This window comes from Eumetopias jubatus, unplaced genomic scaffold (genome assembly GCF_037043125.1).
Source record: "Eumetopias jubatus isolate StellerSeaLion01/CBP00866 unplaced genomic scaffold, mEumJub1_p1.0 scaffold_5, whole genome shotgun sequence".
Classification (NCBI taxonomy): Eukaryota; Metazoa; Chordata; class Mammalia; order Carnivora; family Otariidae; genus Eumetopias; species Eumetopias jubatus.
The window spans coordinates 140700130-140718778 of NW_028274811.1; the positions used below are offsets into that span (position 1 = coordinate 140700130).

The 18649-nt window shown below is 46.8% G+C and overlaps 1 protein-coding gene across 1 annotated transcript in view; it reads left to right on the forward strand.

Moving 5' to 3' along the window:
* The window catches only part of MYO10 (myosin X), a 162314-nt gene that overhangs the window by 118361 nt on the left and 25304 nt on the right, over positions 1-18649 (forward strand). The window contains exons 20-26 of the mRNA XM_088023195.1: positions 6559-6683; positions 6781-6895; positions 13184-13290; positions 14123-14332; positions 14703-14748; positions 15458-16333; positions 17140-17263. Of these exons, the coding sequence (XP_087879321.1) occupies positions 6559-6683; positions 6781-6895; positions 13184-13290; positions 14123-14332; positions 14703-14748; positions 15458-16333; positions 17140-17263 (1603 nt within the window). The remainder of the gene's footprint in view (positions 1-6558; positions 6684-6780; positions 6896-13183; positions 13291-14122; positions 14333-14702; positions 14749-15457; positions 16334-17139; positions 17264-18649) is intronic.

Sequence of the window (18649 nt, forward strand, 5' to 3'; positions counted from 1 at the left end):
GCTTACCAAAATAAAGAATCATGTAAGGGTTCCTTTTACTAAATAATTAGCTTGTTTTAGATTTCTTAGGATGCCAGGGACTAAACCAACATAATATGGACTATGAAATAAGTCCCTCAGCTGCAGACCTAATATGTATGTAAATAAAGGTGAATGAATTTCACATTGAAAAGTAGGTCAAGATCCATTTAAAAATATGAGGAAGAAATAGGACCCTTTAATTTTAGAATGTTATACTACTCACTTTGAGAAACAGTCTACCAAAGAGGTAGGAGATTAAGTCTTGTAAGATAGAAAGTTAAAAATTTTTTTCTATTAAGCTACTAAGGGCAGTAATAAGGAAGGCACTTGTCGGTAAAATGTTCAGCTCTCATGTTTGGTTTTTCTCTGCTCCGCGGACCTGTATTGTCAGGCCCACGGCTTGCTGCCCATATTGCACTCTAAGCAGATTGGAGCCAGATTTGGACCCAGTTGTTTGTTGGGTTCAAACAGAAACGGGCATTTCATGCTGTAACCTGGAAGGTTGCTCAGTCTATGGAAGGAACTTCCAGTTTCCTCATCTACAAGATAGAATCACCTGCCCTTCTCACCCACCCTTCTCCCTGAAGTCCTGGCTGGCCGCCCACCAAACCCCGTGGGCCTCTGCGTGGCAAGCCAGATTCCCACTCTTCCTGAGTTCCCAGGGCTCCTTGCCTGGTTTCCGAGATCTCCCTCAAATGCTGAGAAGCACGAGAACTTTGAGGGTCCATCGATAACGAACTCGCTCTATTTTCTTCAGTAAGCACAGACTGAATGTCCTCGTACTGTAGACAGGTGGCTATTTCCAAGTTCGCTGACACCCTTCTTAATATCTTTATGCAATATTTATGAAATTATGAAAGGCTAGGTAATGTTCCGGGTAATCAGATTCATTAATACATAAATGCGTTTGTTTCTGTCTCTGAGTGTGAAGCGTCTCCCCTATCCTGGGTCCCTGTTTATCAGCACTTCTCTTGCCTTTTATTTAGATTTGAAGCTGCAGAAGGTAGGGCTTGCTCATAACTGGATTTTGGGGGGGAGGTCTTAGCATGTTCTGTTATCAGTCATTTGTTTTGTCGAGGCATTCTGAAATCTTTTTAAGATGGTAGGGGAAGATAGTTTTCCTCATTATTATTTTTTTTTCTTAGAATTGAATTACCTGAAACAAATACATTCAATCCTGTCTCCAGGATGAAGACTTTCCCTCACATCCATTGCTGCTTGTCCATTTTATTTTTTAATTTTTTATTTATTTTTTAAGGTTTCTGTATTTATTTTAGAGCGAGCACGTGCAGGAGGGGCAAGAGGGAGAGAGAATCTCAAGCAGACGCTGCGCTGAGCGCAGAGCCTGACCCAGGTCTGGATCCCACGACCCTGAGATCAGACCTGACCCGAAACCAAGAGTGGGACGCTTAACTGACTGTGCCACCCAGGCGCCCCACTGCTTGTCCATTTTAAATGCCTCCATGTCTTGTGTGGCTTTTAAAATACTTGAAAAAACTGGCTTTATTTAGATAGAATTCACATACCATACAATTGACCCATTTGAACTGTACAGTTTGGCGGGTTTTTGTATGTTCACACATAAAGTGCACCCATCACCACTCTCAGTTTTAGAACTTTTTCATCAGCTCAGAAAGAAACCCCCTACCGTTGGCCTGCCCCCCTCCGCCCCCCCCCACATACACATACCTACCCCCACTGCTTCCACCAGCCCTAGGCGGCCACGACTCTGTGTCTGCAGAGTTCCCTTTCTGGACATTTCATATGGATGGAATCCTATAATAAGCACGTGATTTTTTTTTTGTGACGGGCTTCTTTCACTTAGTAAAATGTTCTAAGGGTTCACATAGTGTGTATTAGTGCTTCATTCCTTTTTAGGACCAAATAATACTCCGTTGTGTGAATAGATAAACTATGGGGTTTTTGTTTTGTTTTCATTTTTTTAAAGTAATCTGCACCCAATGTGGGGCTCAAATTCATGACCCCGAGATCAAGAGTCGCACGCTCTACCAACTGAACCAGCCAGGCACCCACATGCATTCATCTGTTGGTGGACATTTAGGTTGTTTCTACTTTAAAGTATTCTTCCAGTAGCTTCACACTTGGTCTTCTTGCTTCTCTTTCCCTTTTTCACTCTATTCCATGCAGGACCTCTAGAATCCACTCGATATCTGGGTTTTTTTTACCTTGTAAAAAAATGTTATTTATTAAACATTTTCAAAGACATGTAGCCATGTAGAAAAATAGTCATATTGTATATACGTGATTATCTCCTTCGTTCAGTGCAGCCTAATTTTTTCATTCCCTTTTTTCTTAGCGACTTTTCCCACCGTCCATAACAGCGCCTCCAATCCCAATAAGGACTAAACCTGAGTCTTCCTGTGCTTCTCTGCACATCCGTATCTAGATTTAGACAGAAATACCTCAGAGATACTGTGGGTTTGGTTGCAGACCACTGCAATAAAGTGAATATCACAAAAAGCAAGCCAGATGAATGTTTTAGTTTCCCAGTGCATATAACATTATATTTATATTATTCTGGAGTCTAGTAAGTGTGCAGTAGCATTATGTCTTAAAAAAGGTGTGCATATCTTAATTTAAAAATGCTCAGCACCATCTGAGCTTACAGCAAGTCATAATCACTGATCACAATGAAAAAGTTGGAAATTTTGCAAGAATTACCAAAACGTGACACAGAGACAAAGTGAGCAAATGCTGTTGGGAAAATGGTGCCGACAGACTTGACACAGCTTTGCCACAAACCTTCAGTTTGTGAAAAGCACAGTATCTATGAAGCGTGATAAGACGATGCATGCCTGTGTATTCACGCACATACAATAAATAGGGCAGGGTTGATTTTTTGTTGTTCTTTTGGGGGGTATTTTTGTTCCTTTGGGGTTTTTTGGTGAGGTCATTGTTTTACAAAAATGAGATTGTTATACATACTTTCCTGCATCTTTTCTCAGCTTACCAAAGGCCTGAGAGTCTACTAGTGCATCTTTCACTTGGTCTCGTTTTTAATGGCTGCATGATATTTCGTGATGTGCCTGATATCAAAATATCCCTGGCCGTTCTTCTGGTCTTGTTTCCAGTTTTGACGCTCCCAACAAAGTGATCCTTGTACACCTCAGATCTGACCGCATTCATCTCTTACTCTAAGCCTCTGTTGGCTCCTTATCTTGAAAACAATTGCCATCAAAGTTGGGATGCAGGAAGCACAGCCGCCCAGGTCCACTGCACCCCGCCTCTGTGTCCCACACTAACAACTGGACACCCAGGTTCTTGTTCTGCCTCTTAGCTATTGTTTGTGCTGCGTTCTCTGTGATACGCCCCTTCCCCTGCAGCAATGAATAGAAGTTGTTAGAGCCCAGACTCTGGGTCAGACCTGGGTTCAAATTGTGTCCCCCATACCTCCTCATACTTTGCTTTCTTCTGAATTCCTAAGGAGCGTAATTTTAATGTTTGATACGGTTTTATATTTGGCTTTCTGCTGCGTAAGGAATGAGGATTGGTTGGTATACCTGCCACCCTTCTAAGTTGAAGGGTCCTAGGAGACAGAATGCAGCCCCTGTGAGGCTACGCATGCTGGACAGGGGCCTAAGGGAAATCTCTGCACCTTCCTCTTAATGTAGCTGTGAACCTTAAACTGCTTTTTAAAAAATTAAATGTCTCAGCGGGGAGTCTGCTTCTCCCTCTACCCTTCCCCCTGCTCTTGTTCTCTCTCTAATAAATAAATTAAAAAATCTTTAAAAAATAAATAAAAAATTAAGTGTTAATAAAACAATTAAGGAAACCATGGAAAGATTAGTGCTTGCCAGGGGTTGGGGGAGGTAGAAATGAGTAGGCGGAGCCCAGAGGAATTTTAGGGCAGTGAAACTACTCTGCATGATCCTCTAATGGTCGATGTGTGTCATTATCCATCAAAACCCTTCGAATGCGCAAGACCTCGGAGCCCTGTAAACTGTGGACTCTAGGCTGTGATGATTCATCAGTTGTAACAAATGCAGTGCCCTGGTGGGGGTTGTTGATTAAAGGAAGAAAAAAAAAAATCTAGCCCCACTCTTTTTTTTAGTCTTCCTTGAGCATGAACCATGAATCCTTGCACATAGTAGGTATTTAAAGCCCTGGTTTATAGCCGTTACTTCCAAAGTCCATGTTTTTTGCTGCCATCAAAATGTCAGATGGTCTCTTGTCAGAGCAAACTCCAGCTCTGGAAAACTAGTTCCTGGTGAAGACCAGTGTGCGCCGGTGAAGTTTGGGAAGGAAAATGCCTCAAGTTGTGACGGGTCCCGCCCCCAGCTGGGTCATCATTGAACATTAAATTCACCAGAGAAGGAAGTTGAAACTAAAAAGAGAAGCACGGATGGAAATACAGGCTTACTGCGCTGCCGCCCCCCCCCCCCCCCCCCCCGCCCAATCTGATTGCTGTGTGGGTTGCCCGTGGCAACAGTCTGCCTAGAGATCCCCCTTCCTGGTTAAATTACTACACAATTGCACCGTGAGCCTGGAAAGAGCGGCGGCTCCTGGTGGCCCCCTGCCTCCCTGCCTCCCTCCCTGGGCTGTATGAAATCCTGCAGCCACACCACACTAATTAGCCCGAGAGTGGAAGGGGTTGTCATGGCGACCGAGCACTTTTTAAAGCACAGGAATGGTGTTCATTATTGTTCAGTGTCTTTAGCTGTGCCAGAAAGGTCAGTGTGGCAGGCATTTTCCATATGAATTTTGGCCTGAGAGCCAAGCCGAAGGTGGAATGTTCCTCGGAGAGGCTGAAGATGGTGAGTGTGGCTGAACTTTTTTGGATGGGGGCATCCCTTTTGTAATATTTTTTTAGGACATTCTAGGAACTGGTGCCAAACGAAGGAATCGTGGGGACATTGTTAAATAAGGGATTGGAAGAAAAGATGCAGGGAAAAACAGTGTGGGTCCGGGAAGGGGAGAGATTGAGAAAAGTCTGAGCATCCCGTGATTGAATACTAAATTAGTAGGTGTCTGATTACGAATTTAACAAAGTTGGGTAAGCCTGATGCTTTATTCTGTGTTTGTTTTACGTTAGCTCTATGCTAGTCTTTGTGGATGGCTGCGGCTCAGATTATATTCCCAGATAATATAACGGAAGCATGTTAACCAAATACCTCTAGAACTCTTGCCTCTCTCCATTTTTTTAGAACACAAAGATAAGGCATAAGAGTAACTGAGGGTGACTTTTCATATTTTTATGTTTTTCTTCCTTTTTCAGGGATATTTAAATAATCAAGACTAAAAACCAGGGAGCCACAGTTTTTTGGACGTTTGCCCTAATTTTTTGGCTGTACTCGGGTAGAATACTGCTGAGTAAAGACAAGTTGACCACATTGTTTGTAGAAGGAATTAAATTAAATATAAGAGAAGTCAGCCTGCTGTAGATAATAGCAGGCTATTCCATCAAAAGCTGTAGGGGAGATTTACAGAGCATTCTTCAAATTTATTCTTTGCTAGTTTGGGAAGCCTGCGGGAGAACATGGCTTTAAGCCTAAATTTGTGTTAATGACCACGTTTATAAGGACTGCAAATTTAAGCCACTCTTTTTCTTTTTTTTTTTCTCCTTGCACTTTTTAACAGTGTACTTCCATCCTCTCGCACCCCTTTTCAGTCATTTTATTTACAGTTGTGTAGGATAAAATACAAATTAGTTCAAGGGAATGGCTGTTTGAATTGAAAAACAAATCATTGCCCAAAAAGCTGCAAGTGGGAAATGGCCTACTTTTTGGGCTTTCCCCTGAAAGACCATTGTCCTGTCAACAATGCTAGTTTGTTTGGTAATGGAGTGGATAAGAGAATACATTTCAGGACATGAAGTTTTGGGTTGATTTTTTTTTTTTTTTGTCTGTCTTTGGTTTGGATTCATTTACTTAGGGATCATCTTGTAGAGCTCTCGATACATGGAGATTTGACTAGATATTGAGAAAACTAAAATTCTGTCTTTTCTCCACTGGTCTGCTTTCTCTCTCCCCACTCCCCATTCCCCACCCCCCACCCTAGCCGCACCCACCCCTCCCTCCATCCCTCACTGGGGCACTCTATTCTGTGGCTAGAAACATGCCTTTCAGTTCCTTGAAATGGAAGTTCAAAAAGTAAATAAAGTGACATCGGATGACACTTTCTAGGTTCTTTGAAAAACAGTATTTAAAATGGTAGTTATGTTTGTGATCATTAAAACAGTCAGAAATTTGAACATGGACATTAATACCAGAGATTTATTGGTATCTTTTAAAACATGATAATGGTGGTGTGGTTATATTGAGAAATGGTATTGATCGTATTTACGAATGAGGTGATGTGACATCTGGGACTTCAGAAAAATTTAAGGGCAGGGAGTAAGGGCTCCTGGATGGTGCTGGATTCACAGGTTGATGGTTGTTGAAGCCAAGTGATGGGTCCCTGGGGGTGGGGTTTGCTTTCTCTTCTGTATTTTTGTCTGGGTTCCGTGTGTGTGTGAGACAGAGAGAATGAGGGGATTGTCTCGTTCACTTTATCTTCTCACCATTTCGCATGTTCTAGATGCCAGACCAGTTTGACCAGGCGGTTGTGCTAAACCAGCTGCGATACTCGGGGATGCTGGAGACGGTGAGGATCCGGAAGGCGGGGTATGCAGTCCGGAGACCCTTTCAGGATTTCTACAAAAGGCAAGGCCAGGCTGAATAGATCTCTTTCTTTTCGGAGGCACTGGGAAAAAGAGGGTTCATAGCAAAAGGTGACGCGGGTGACGTCTTTATGCGGCAGGTATAAAGTGCTGATGCGGAACGCGGCTGTGCCCGAGGACATCCGGGGGAAGTGCACGGCCCTGCTGCAGCTCTATGACTCCTCCAACAGCCAGTGGCAGCTGGGCAAGACCAAGGTAAAGTTACAGAGAAAGAACCTTCATCCTGTGGGGCGCCTGGGTGGCTCAGCCGGTGAAGCGTCTGCCTTCGGCTCAGGTCACGATCCCAGCGTCCTGGGATCGAGTCCCGCATCGGGCTCCCCGCTTCTCCCTCTCCCTCTGCCCCTCCTCACCCACTCGTTCTCTCTTTCTCGCAAATAAATAAATAAAATCTTTAAAAGAAAAAAAAAAAGAAAGAACGTTCATCCCATCGAACTCCTGGGAGATGTTAGGGCAGGTATCCTGTGCAGTTGCTAACAAATTATTTTTGAACTTGGGGGACAATATGGTGCCATGCCTACCATAGTCTTTTGTCCTCCAGACAGTTAATATTTTATCTGAAGTCCTTGACTTGTCAGGAGCTCTGTTTTCTGAAACCTCAGACCCAGACTGTGTGCATACGTGTGCGCGCGTTCCTGCGGGCAGTCAGCACATTTGGGCTGATGAGCAGTTCAGTGCCGTGAAGTGCTGGGCAGCCTCTGGCTTCAGAGAGGTGAGAGCCCAGACCTTTCTAACTGTTCGTAATCCGGATGCTGAATGCTCTCCCTTCCCCACAGGACCTGTTGTGCCAGAGACCGGCCAGTAGTCCAGGATCTCGTAGGTTGACCAAAATCCAGTCTGGAAAAGCAAGTGAAGGTCATTTTGGGAACATGCTGGTGTGGTGGAGATGAGGCCTGTATCTGTTTTATTCCAGACAGGAGCTGAGGGGCAGACAGTTTAGCCTCAAGAGCAAAAATTAGCCATAAAATTGGTTGTGTGACCTCTTCTGCTTGTAGCAGGGAGCTGCTGAAATACTCATTTGCTGTTCACTCTTGTTTCTTCCCTCCGCTCCCGGGCCTCATCGCCCAGGAAAGACAGAAATGTGACTCGGCACAGAAATGCAGGCAGCTGCGGGGGGGGCTTGACCATTGAGTGTTTGGATGTACTCGAACGTAAGAGGCGGTCCTCATGCTTCATCCTCCTGGCCCTCTGAGTAGCAGTGCAGCATCCGAAAAATATCTTAAAGCTTCCACTCATATTACATTGTTTTTAACCAAAGAATTTATTTCTCTAAAAGGAAAAGGGGGCGCCTGGGTGGCTCAGTTGAGCATTCAACTCTTGATTTCCGCTCAGGTCATGATCTCAGGGTCGTGATCGAGCCCCGTGTTGGGCCCAGCCCTGATTGTGGAGTCTGCTTAAGACTCTCTCTCCCTCTCTCGCTGCCCCTCCCCACTCCGGGGTGTTATCTCTCACGGGCTCTCAAAAAAAAAAAAAAAAAAAAAAAAAGTGGGGGGTGAGTAGAAAGGAGAATGGTTGACTGTCTTAGTTCATTTGGGCTGCTATAACAAAATACCACCGACTGGGTGCCTTGAAGAACAGACATTTATTTCTCACAGTTCTGGAGGCTGGAAGTCCGAGAGCAGCAGGGTCCTCGGGCGATGGAGAGTGAGCTCGGGCTTCTCTCCCTCTTCTTAGAGGGCACTAATCCCATCATGGCCCTCCCCCCGCCCCTCCTGACATCATCCAAACCGAATTACTTCCTAGAGGTCCCTCGTCCAAATCCCATCACACTGGGAGATGGAGAGGACACAAACATTCTGTCCATCATCACATCAGTGACGAGTATGGAGGTATTCCACGTGGGGACACTCAGCAAGGGAAAGCGTATAAGGGACATACTCTTCACTCTTAAGTTTTGTTTTTAAGATTTATTTGTTTATTTTAGAGAGTAAGAGAGTTGGGGGGAGGGGCAGAAAGAGAGATGGAGAGAGAATCTCAAGCAGATTCTGCACTGAGCTTGGGGCTCGATCTTGATCACACGACCCTGAGATCACAACCGGAGCTGAAATCAAGAGTCAGAAGCTCAACCGACTGAACCACCCAGGCGGCCCATGCTCTTCTACTCCTCAGCAATTTCACCCTGGCAGGGATTTAGGATACAAACATCCAACAGGGTTGTGATGGCATGCAGAGGTATTGATTAGTTATCTGTTGCTATGTAACAAGCTACCACTAACGTAGTTGCTTTAACAGCACATGTTTTAATTCCCTCACGGTATTGTGGGTCAGGGCTCCAGGCATGGCTTAACTAGGGCCTCTGTCGGCGTCGCCCAAGCTGCAGTCAGAATGTCAGCTGGGGCTGCATTCCCTTCTGGAGCTCGGGGTCCTCTTCCAAGCTTATGTGGTGCCAGCATCTGGTTCTTCGCAGTTATAGGACTGAGGTCCCTGTTTCCTTGCTGGCTGCCACCCAGGACCGCTCTGAGCTCCTGGAGGCCCCAGCAGTTTCTTACCACGTGATCCATCCCACAACATGGCAGCTCCCTTCTGCAAGGCTGGCAGGAGAGCTCAGCCGGAGTCCTTATAATTCATGTATTCACAGAAGTGACAACCCATCACTCTTCCACATTCCGTTTGCTAGAAGGAAGTCCGTTTCCACCCACACTTGCAGGATTAAACCAGGGTGTAACTCACTGGGGGTTCACCTCAGGATGTGTCCTCAGAGACTTAGAGGTCTTGAATTCTCCTCCCTCTGGCCCCCACTGCCACCCCGTATTTATCTAACTCATCCTTCCAGTCTTGGCTGAGACATGGACTTGGACAGGAATCCTTTTTGACATTCTCCATTGCACCCTGCACGAAAAATACACCCCCAAACTGAGTCAGGCCTCCTCTTCTGCCATCTACATCAGTTCCGTTGTGACACTCAGCATGGTCTCGTGCCGTCTTGGTGTTACCTGGTGACTTCTCTACAATCACCCAGGAGGGAGCATAGAGTTAATTGTTCAGCTTCTACACAGTGCACAGGGTAGGAGCTCAGTCCGTGTCTGGTAAGCGCTAGAAAACCGTAAGGGATGGAACGAGGGTATCACCTGTAGTCCCCCAGGGGAAACTTTCTAAAGACGGTTCAAATGGAGCTCTTGACAACACAGTATCACCTGCTCTGACTTTTTAATCAAAAAGCTACTGCATTCTCTATCAACGGCTACCCTCCCCCTATCCCGCTGCCTTATACGGTGGAATAACAGCAAAGATCGTGATGTCTCAGACAACACAGGTCTCTTCTCTGAGCTCTCAAGAACCAGTCCAACTTCACGTACAGCTACAGTTACATTGTGGAAATGAGGCCCAGGCAAGGCCTGGAACCAGGGATAGCACAGGGGACACAGAGACAGAATGACGTTGCCCTTCAGGTCACTATGTTCCTGGGAGAGAAGACGTCCGCGTGCCACCGATCAATCATACAGCGTCATCTCCTCTAGGAATAAAGACACCGCTTCTCCGGGAGAGACCTCACTGTGGATTGAAATGCTCAGGGGAGCTTTCAGGATGAGGACATCTTTAAAGAGGAGTTAAACTTTAACTGGTGACCAGCTGGAGGTGGAAGTAGGGTGGAAACTCGATGGTTCACAGGAACATTGGGAAGAAAACGTAAACATCAGGGCATTTGACTCGTGTCCACTAAATAGCTTTGGCCTTGACCGCTGTTTGACTTGATTAGACATCAGTGTGTGTTTTGGTCAGTGTGGCTGCCAGAAGGTCTTTGTATGTAAAGCCTTGAAATCTAATGAACATCTGGATCTTCTGGTAAAGAAAGTCCCATCACACGTGACGGAGGGAAACGTGGACAGTGTTGTAGTCGGCAAATTGAACACGGCACCAGGTCTAAATTAGTTGGCTCACGTAAAAACACATTTAGTACTTGGGAGGCAAGAATTCGTATCTGCTGGGCGATCAGGTGAGGGTCCTGCCTGAACCTCCGGTGAACAGCCCATCCAGAACATTCCCCTGTGTGTCCCTGCTGTGAGGTTGAGTTGAGGGTGACCTGGTTTGGTCTCTTCCCGCTGCCTTGTGACTCTGACACATTTCATTTTTCTGACCAGCTAGACTCTGTTGCCAGACCTTTCTTCCCCTCTGTTCTATGGCAATAAAGTCGGCAAGAGATATTTTTTTATAAAGACGCTTTACTACAATAATCCTTGGGCTCTTGAACTATTAGGGTAAGGATGAAAAAAAGCCAGATGAAATTGTTCGTACTGTATGTTGAGTCGAGTTCAGCAGGGCAGTCCCTTGAGTGGGCACTGCCCTTTCCTGAGCCACTTGGTGGCACCTGCTGAGGGCAGCACTTCCACCCACAGAAGCTGGGTCGCGCTGGCTCCATCTCGGCCGCGTCCGGGCTGGGAGAACGGACGTGGCTTTCTGTGTCCTTGCATAAATTCAGGGTGGATGTTCTTAAGCTGAGTCGGGCCTCCAAAAGTGTTCTGCTCTATTTGTTTGCCCTTTGGGTTAGTGGAAGAGCATCTAGAGAAAGATGGGGAAGTAAACGTGCTAGGTGGAGCAGAGAGCTCTTTGGGATGGGCGTGAAACTTGACACTAAAGCAGGTATTTCTCTGATTCTGATTCAAACCAAGACATTCTGTAGACTTTCAGGGAGGTGAAAGACACTCTTCCCTTCGTAAAGCTTTCTGTTTGATCATGGAATAAATATATTGCTTATTAGAACTGGCATTTTGTTTCATTGTAGCCCCGCCACTATCATGCTTCACCAAGATTTGACTTCTGTACTTTTAAATACTCCCCAGAGCAACAGCATTAGAATAAGATCTTTAATGCTGGAAAAAAGTCCCAAAGAAGTTTAAATACTTCTTGAAAGTCTAGTCTTGATGAAAACTGCTTCAGAGATTCATATTTCTGAAAACATTTTATCAAATAAAGAAGCTTTATACTTGTAGCTTCTGTCCTTTACTTTTTTTTTTTTTTTTTTTTTGGCCAAAGATGCAGTCTCTTCATGCATCAGTAGAGCATATAATTGCAATTATAGGAAGAGAGTTGTATGAAAACTTTTCTAGGAGAATTATTTGTGGTAGAGTTTTGCAAGTGCTCGGGAACCCGGAGCAGGAGTAGGTAAAGCTTCTGTGAGTCACATGGTGGTAGGATTCTTTATTTGCTTTTCTTTTTTTGCCCAAATGTCTTGGAAGAGGCAGAGCAGAGCGTCTGGGAAAATGTGCTTTTAAGAAAACATAATGCATCATTATAGGCCAGAATGACTCACAGGAGCATAAATCAAAACATCATGAGTGAGAGAGAGTGTCATTTAGCCTCCCGCCCACCACCACCAAAATGCTTCCAGGCTGACCGTTCATAGAAAAGCATAAAAATATTTGGCACTAGTTCTTCTAGGAAATAGTTCAGAATTTCTTATGCAGGCAGTAAATCTGAAATTATAAAATTTAAAGCTACCTTGATTAAGGGAGGGTCTTAATGTTTTCACATCTTTTTAAATACTGGGAATTCTGATACAGAGTGCCAGTTAGCAGATATACCCCTTATTTAATAAGCATAGGATTGAGGTGCCTGTTCCCAGAAATAGGCCAGCAAATAGCTATGATCTGTTTTGTCCCAATTCTGGTATTCTTGTGAGGGTCAAACGGAGATGGAGCGGAAATGGTTCAATTCTAATTTCAAACTCCGTTTTCAGAATTACATTTTTTTTTTTTTAAGATTTTATTTATTAGAGAGAGCATGAGCGGGGGGGGCAGGGGGGGAGAGGGAGAAGCGGACTCCGCGCTGAGCAGGGAGACCACTGTGGGACTCGATCCTAGAACCCTGGGATCATGACCTGAGCCAAAAGCAGATGCTTAACCAACTGAGCCACCCAGGCGCCCTCAGAATTACAGTCTTAATGTCAATTTTTAAATGTGCATTAAAGTTTTTGAAGCCAAGATACCGTGATCGTAATCACTTAACAGTCATGCAGAGAGAGTTTCCATGTGCTAGTAAGGTAACATTTTGCAAAGTTCTTGGGTTTTTTTTTTTCCCCTCCCTCCCTTTCCTTCTTTCCTTTTGTAACATAGAGCGTCTCTCTGTGTTTCTTGTGACTTACGCTTCATGTGGGACTGGTGCTGGTCCATGAACTATTTGTCCCACTTAAGTGAATGTGAACTTTGATGGCGACTTCATAGTCCTCTGTGCCTCTTGGATCTAATAACCAAAAAAAACGGTGGGGGGGGACTTTTATTTTCTTTGCTTTTTCTTTCTAGGAATATATTTTTGCTCTGTTTTTCAAATGTCTTAGTACATGACAGATGGAAAGTTAAAAAAAACAAAGCAGCCCTTCGCCACAGGGAGGTGGAGAAGCACTGTTCTAGAACACATGGCTGTGTGTTTGGAGCAAATTTACGGAGAGAGAGGAAAGAAAGCCTGACTTCCAAAAGATATCTCTGACTCAGAGAGAACCTCCTTTTACCAGCCATGTTCTTTGCTTCTGATGCGTCCCTTTCCCTCGGCCAGGTCTTCCTTCGAGAATCCCTGGAGCAGAAACTGGAGAAGCAGCGGGAAGAGGAAGTTACGAGGGCGGCCATGGTGATCCGGGCCCACGTCTTGGGCTACGTGGCACGGTAAGAAGCACACGGAGGGGAGAAGCTGTAAAGTATAAAGTGGTAAGGGGAGGCCGCCCCCTGTATGTGTCACCAGGCGGGGTAGCCCTTGTTTGCTTTTACTTACGACAGACCTGGACGGAGGATGGAGGTCGGGACCAGGCTATGGGGAGTCTCAGGGTAGCGCTCCCAGGTGGCTTGACCTGGGTGAACACAGGCAAGGGGCCTCCTGTCTCCGTTAGAGCAATGACAGGAGGGGGGACAGTGCCGAGTTATTTAAGTTGTTTACCCAGTTCCTCTGTGTCACGTATTGAAGCCGGGCAGCCTGGCTGTTGACTTGGCTGTTGGCCCGTCGGGTCCACAGAGACCTCCCCTCTCCCGTGTTTGCCCAGTGAGGCAGCTTCTTGCCTTGTGCGCTAGAGTTCTGTCCATCTCTGCGGACCTGACTGCTCTGAAACCCCACGCCGTTCCATTTTCTGAAGACCATCCTGCTGTGGCCTTTTTCTTTCCCCCTCATGAGAACGGGAGACTACATCAAATCTTATTTGGAGCTGTTTACAATCCAACCTCTCCCAGGACTCTTCAAAGTCAGCATTAGGGGTTATGGGCTTATTTAGCGAAGATAATGATAAGGTTCTTGCTTTAGTTTTGTTTGTTGTTACTCTTTTGTTTTCCTTCCGTTTTGTTTTGTCCAAAGGGGCCGCCTCCTGTTCGCTCCCGTCCCTGTAATGAGACGTTCAGAACTCGGCCCTCTTCTTTTGTCTTGTAGCACTAATGTAAACTCATTTGAAGAGCTCGGAGCCTCATTACCTCAACAGCTATTCTGTTGTGCTGTTTTGTTTTCCATTTTCAGAAAGCAATACAGAAAGGTCCTGTATTGTGTAGTGATCATACAGAAGAATTACAGAGCATTCCTTCTGAGGAGGAGATTTTTGCACCTGAAGAAAGCAGCCATAGTTTTCCAGAAGCGACTCCGAGGTCAGATTGCTCGGCGAATTTACAGACGCCTGCTGGCGGAGAAGCGGGAGGAGGAAGAGAAGAGGAAACGGGACGAAGAGGAGAGGTATCCACTAGCTTTCTTGCTCGGACGAAGCAGAAGGGCACCTTTTGAAAGTTTTTTAAGGTCAATATCCATTCTTGCAGCAAGAATTCCCAGTGGATGCTGCAGAACCTTCTATTTGAAACATTACCTCCTGGTGGCTTGGCTATAAAATTCCTTGGCAGCCTTGAAGACCGAGTTCTGTGCATTTTTATTCATGCACAGAATGAGCCAACTGACCAGAGGAAGAGGGTCCATCCTTCATCCTTTTTAAATTGTCTTTAGCGAAGTTATCTTTTAAAAAGGTAGCGCTCTCTCAGAAATGTGCTTCTGGGATTTTTTTCTTTTCATTGCTTTTGGTTATTTTCACCATCTTTTTCCTTTACGTTTTTAGAGAAAGAGAGAGGGCACGAAGAGAAGCTGAGCTCCGCGCCCAACAGGTAAAGAATGCTGTTGACCGCGTGCCATCTTATCTGCCCCTTTCCTTCCCACCTCAAACACTTTGATGTAAGGATTCAAAATGAAAATAAAGTATAAAGATACAAGAAGAAGAATTTTAAAGGAGATGCTGATGATGCGCAACCCGCTACAACTGAGTAAAACTTTGTGAATGTCTAAGGTTTTAAGCATCATTTCTCTAAACCCCCGTAACCTGTGTATTTGTTGGCTAGTACTGCCATAACAAAGTACCACAGCCTGCGTGGGTTAAATTGTTATTTCACAATTCTGGAGGCTACACCCCCCCAGGATGAAGGGGTCAGCAGGTTTGCTTTCTGCCGAGGCCTCTCTCCTTACCTTGCACGTGGCCACCTTCTCATCGAAGGTGGGCTTGCATTTGTGTGCATGCATCCCTGGTTCTGTGTGTGTGTGTCCCGATCTCCATCTGTAAGGACCGGTCAGATGGGGTTACAGCCCACCTCATGGCCTTATTCTCACTTAATCACTTCTTTAAGAGCCCTGTCTCCAAATACACATTCTTTGGTAGGGGGGGATTAGGGCTTCAACATCGTCCATTTGGAGGAGGCGGGGGGCACACAGTTCAGCCCATAGAAAGAAAGCACAGCTCCTCATGGTTCTTTATTGCAAAGAAGGAGCGATGCTGGTACTGGTTGGAGTGACCCTTGACCTCTTCCTTCCTCTTCTGCCCAGGAGGAAGCCGCCCGGAAGCAGCAAGAGCAGGAAGCCTTGCAGAAGAAGAGTACGAGGGAAGCGGGACTGCACTGTGACCTGGAGAAGCAGAAAGAAAACAAGCAGGTGGAGGAGATCCTGCGCCTGGAGAAAGAGATCGAGGACCTGCAGCGCATGAAGGAGCGGCAGGAGCTGTCCCTGACCGAGGCGTCGCTGCAGAAGCTGCAGCAGCTGCGGGACGAGGAGCTCAGGCGGCTGGAGGACGAAGCGTGCCGAGCGGCGCAGGAGTTCCTGGAGTCGCTCAACTTCGACGAGATCGACGAGTGCGTCCGCAACATCGAGCGCTCCCTGTCGGTGGGCAGCGAGTTCTCAGCCGAGCTCGGGGGGCCGGCGGAGGGCGCGGGCGCCGAGAGGCCCAGCTTCAACTTCAGCCAGCCCTACCCGGAGGAGGAGGTGGACGAGGGCTTCGAGGCCGACGACGACGCCTTCAAGGATTCGCCCAACCCCAGCGAGCACGGCCACTCGGACCAGCGAACTAGCGGCATCCGCACGAGCGACGAGTCGTCGGAGGAGGACCCCTACATGAACGACACGGTGGTGCCCACAAGCCCCAGCGCAGACAGCACGGTGCTGCTCGCCCCGTCGGAGCACGGCTCGTCCAACGGGGAGCCCGCCTACTGCATGCCCCAGGGCGGCGGCGGCGGCCTCCTCCCCTCCCCGGACGGCGACTACGACTACGACCAGGACGACTATGAGGACGGCGCCATCACCTCGGGCAGCAGCGTGACCTTCTCCAACTCGTACGGCAGCCAGTGGTCCCCGGACTACCGCTGCTCCGTGGGGACCTACAACAGCTCGGGCGCGTACCGCTTCAGCTCGGAAGGGGCGCAGTCCTCCGTGAGTATGGCCCGCGGGGGCCTGGGGGGTGGGGTGCGAGGGTGGACCTGGTCTGTGATCCGCGCCCCGGGGGAGCCCAGGTTTCAGAGTCGGGCTCGTGGGGATGATCCTCAAGCCCTTTCCCTGGCCAAAAGCAATCGCATTAGTAGATGGAGCTTTGATGTGCTTGCTGTAGGTTGAACACAGAGCCCAGAATCGCCTAAGAAAACTGGCATTGCACATGGGAACTCAAGCTGTGTCTGTCATGGCCTCCCAGCAGGTGGGGAAATAAAGCTCGCCCTAAATTAGAACTAGAACGGCCAAGGACACACGGGAGAAAGGTCTAGACTTCGGGTGGCTTCGAGGTCCACTCCCCAGCGTGTTCTACCTGGTTCTGCGCCCGTTAATGGCTTACACCTGCTCTTTCTAGCATATGGGTTTATTTATAGTTGACTTTTATTTTTTCCCATTGGCTCTGCCTTAAATAGCCTCTTGATTTTCTAAGGCTTGAAAGTATTCTTATCCTTATAATTTAAAGGGAATTAACTCTTGTATGGTTTGATTAAAATTATACCCTTGAACAGCAGAGTGTTTTTAGAACAGCCTTTGGATTAAAGTATGTCTCGCATCGTATCGATTCGATGGATCGTTTGACCTTACAGGTCGGTATTTTGTAATTCTTTTGATGACCACCCTGTGTTGTAAATGGTATGAATCCTCCTGTTGCTTCTGCCAGGTTTTGGGGTTTTTTTTAATGTTGACAGATGCTGGGCATTTTTGTTGCTTTTTCTGTTTGGCTCACCATTAGCTCTCTCCTTCTTGCCCAGTTTGAAGACAGCGAAGAGGACTTTGATTCTAGGTTTGATACAGACGATGAACTTTCTTACCGGAGGGACTCTGTGTATAGCTGTGTCACCCTGCCTTACTTCCACAGCTTTCTATACATGAAAGGTAGGACCCGTGTCCCCAGGGCGCCTGGGGAGGGGGGTGCGGTAGAGCCATGGACCACTGAGGTTTTGTTTTCATGGAGGCTGATTGAGGGGGACCAGGAAGATCACTCTCCATGGCCCCCCACCTGGCGTTAGGTCCTCTGAGGTGAATGAGGGATGCCAGGGGTGACATGATCATACCACAAAGAACGCTGCTTGGATTCTCACAGCATTAGGCCAGAGGATGCAGCCACTGTCACCGTCTTCAGGCCCTGTCTCCTCTCTCTGGCCACCCTATCTCATCTCTGTGCTCCTTTCCTTTCTTCCTATGTCTCTCCCGCCCCGGCCAACACACACTTTTCCTTTCCTTTCTCTCTCTCGCTTCTGCCGCAGTTGGTGTAGCCTGTTAAAATGATACACTGCACCTTTCCCTCCCACGGGAGTGTGAGAGAACCTAGAAGGGTTTCCTATACAGGGGAGAAAAGTGAAGGTCTGAGACACGGGTGCACCGTGCCTTGACTGCTTATGACACCTGCTGTCTTACCCCGCGCTTCATGACAAGGACTTGGGTTGTATATTTTGACTGCTATTAAACTTTGAATGTCTTGTATTGGCCCTTAATACTTAAGGACTTCAAAGCATACTCCTTCTGGAAAGGAACTTAATTAGGCCCTTGTTGTCATGCCTCCTTCATGTTCTCAACTCTGACTTATACTTTATATTTTCTTTTTTAAGTTTTTTTATTTGGCTGGGTGGGGGTGGGAGGAGCAGAGGGAGAGGCAGAGAGAGAGAGAGAGAGAGAGAGAGAGAGAGAGAGAGAGAATCTTAAGCAGACTCCACACTCAGCACAGAGCCCGATGCAGGGCTCGATCTCATGACCCTGAAATCATGACCTGAGCTGAAATCAAGAGTTGGACACTTTAACCGACTGAGCCTCTCAGGCACCCCTCAACTCTGACTTCTAAATCCATGACAGGGATCATGAGAAGCCACAGTCCTCACCAGGTTTTGGTACGAGTTTCACATGGATCCCTGAAAGAAGGGTCTGTCTGGTTTCTCTCACGGCTCCAGGCTACATGAGGAGCCAGGTCCAGATCTGGGGAATGGGCAGGGGTGACCAAAACCATCATCCCGCTGATGATGCCCTTCACTCTGCCACCCCTCCTTTCCTTTCCCTTCCCCGTTTCTCTGTCGGCAGGTTTGTCTTCCTGACTCTTCCTCACTTTCTTTTCCACTGCCATCTCTCCTACCCTCTGTTTCCCTCCATGAAAAAATTTTTATTCTGTGTACCCTTTCCCTGTTTCTTCTGTTCTTTGCCTTTGCTTCTCCTTCCTACTGGCATATTTATCTTTTTTCATATTACTTCTCCGCCTTAATAGTTTTCCTGTTCTTCACTTACATTTTTATT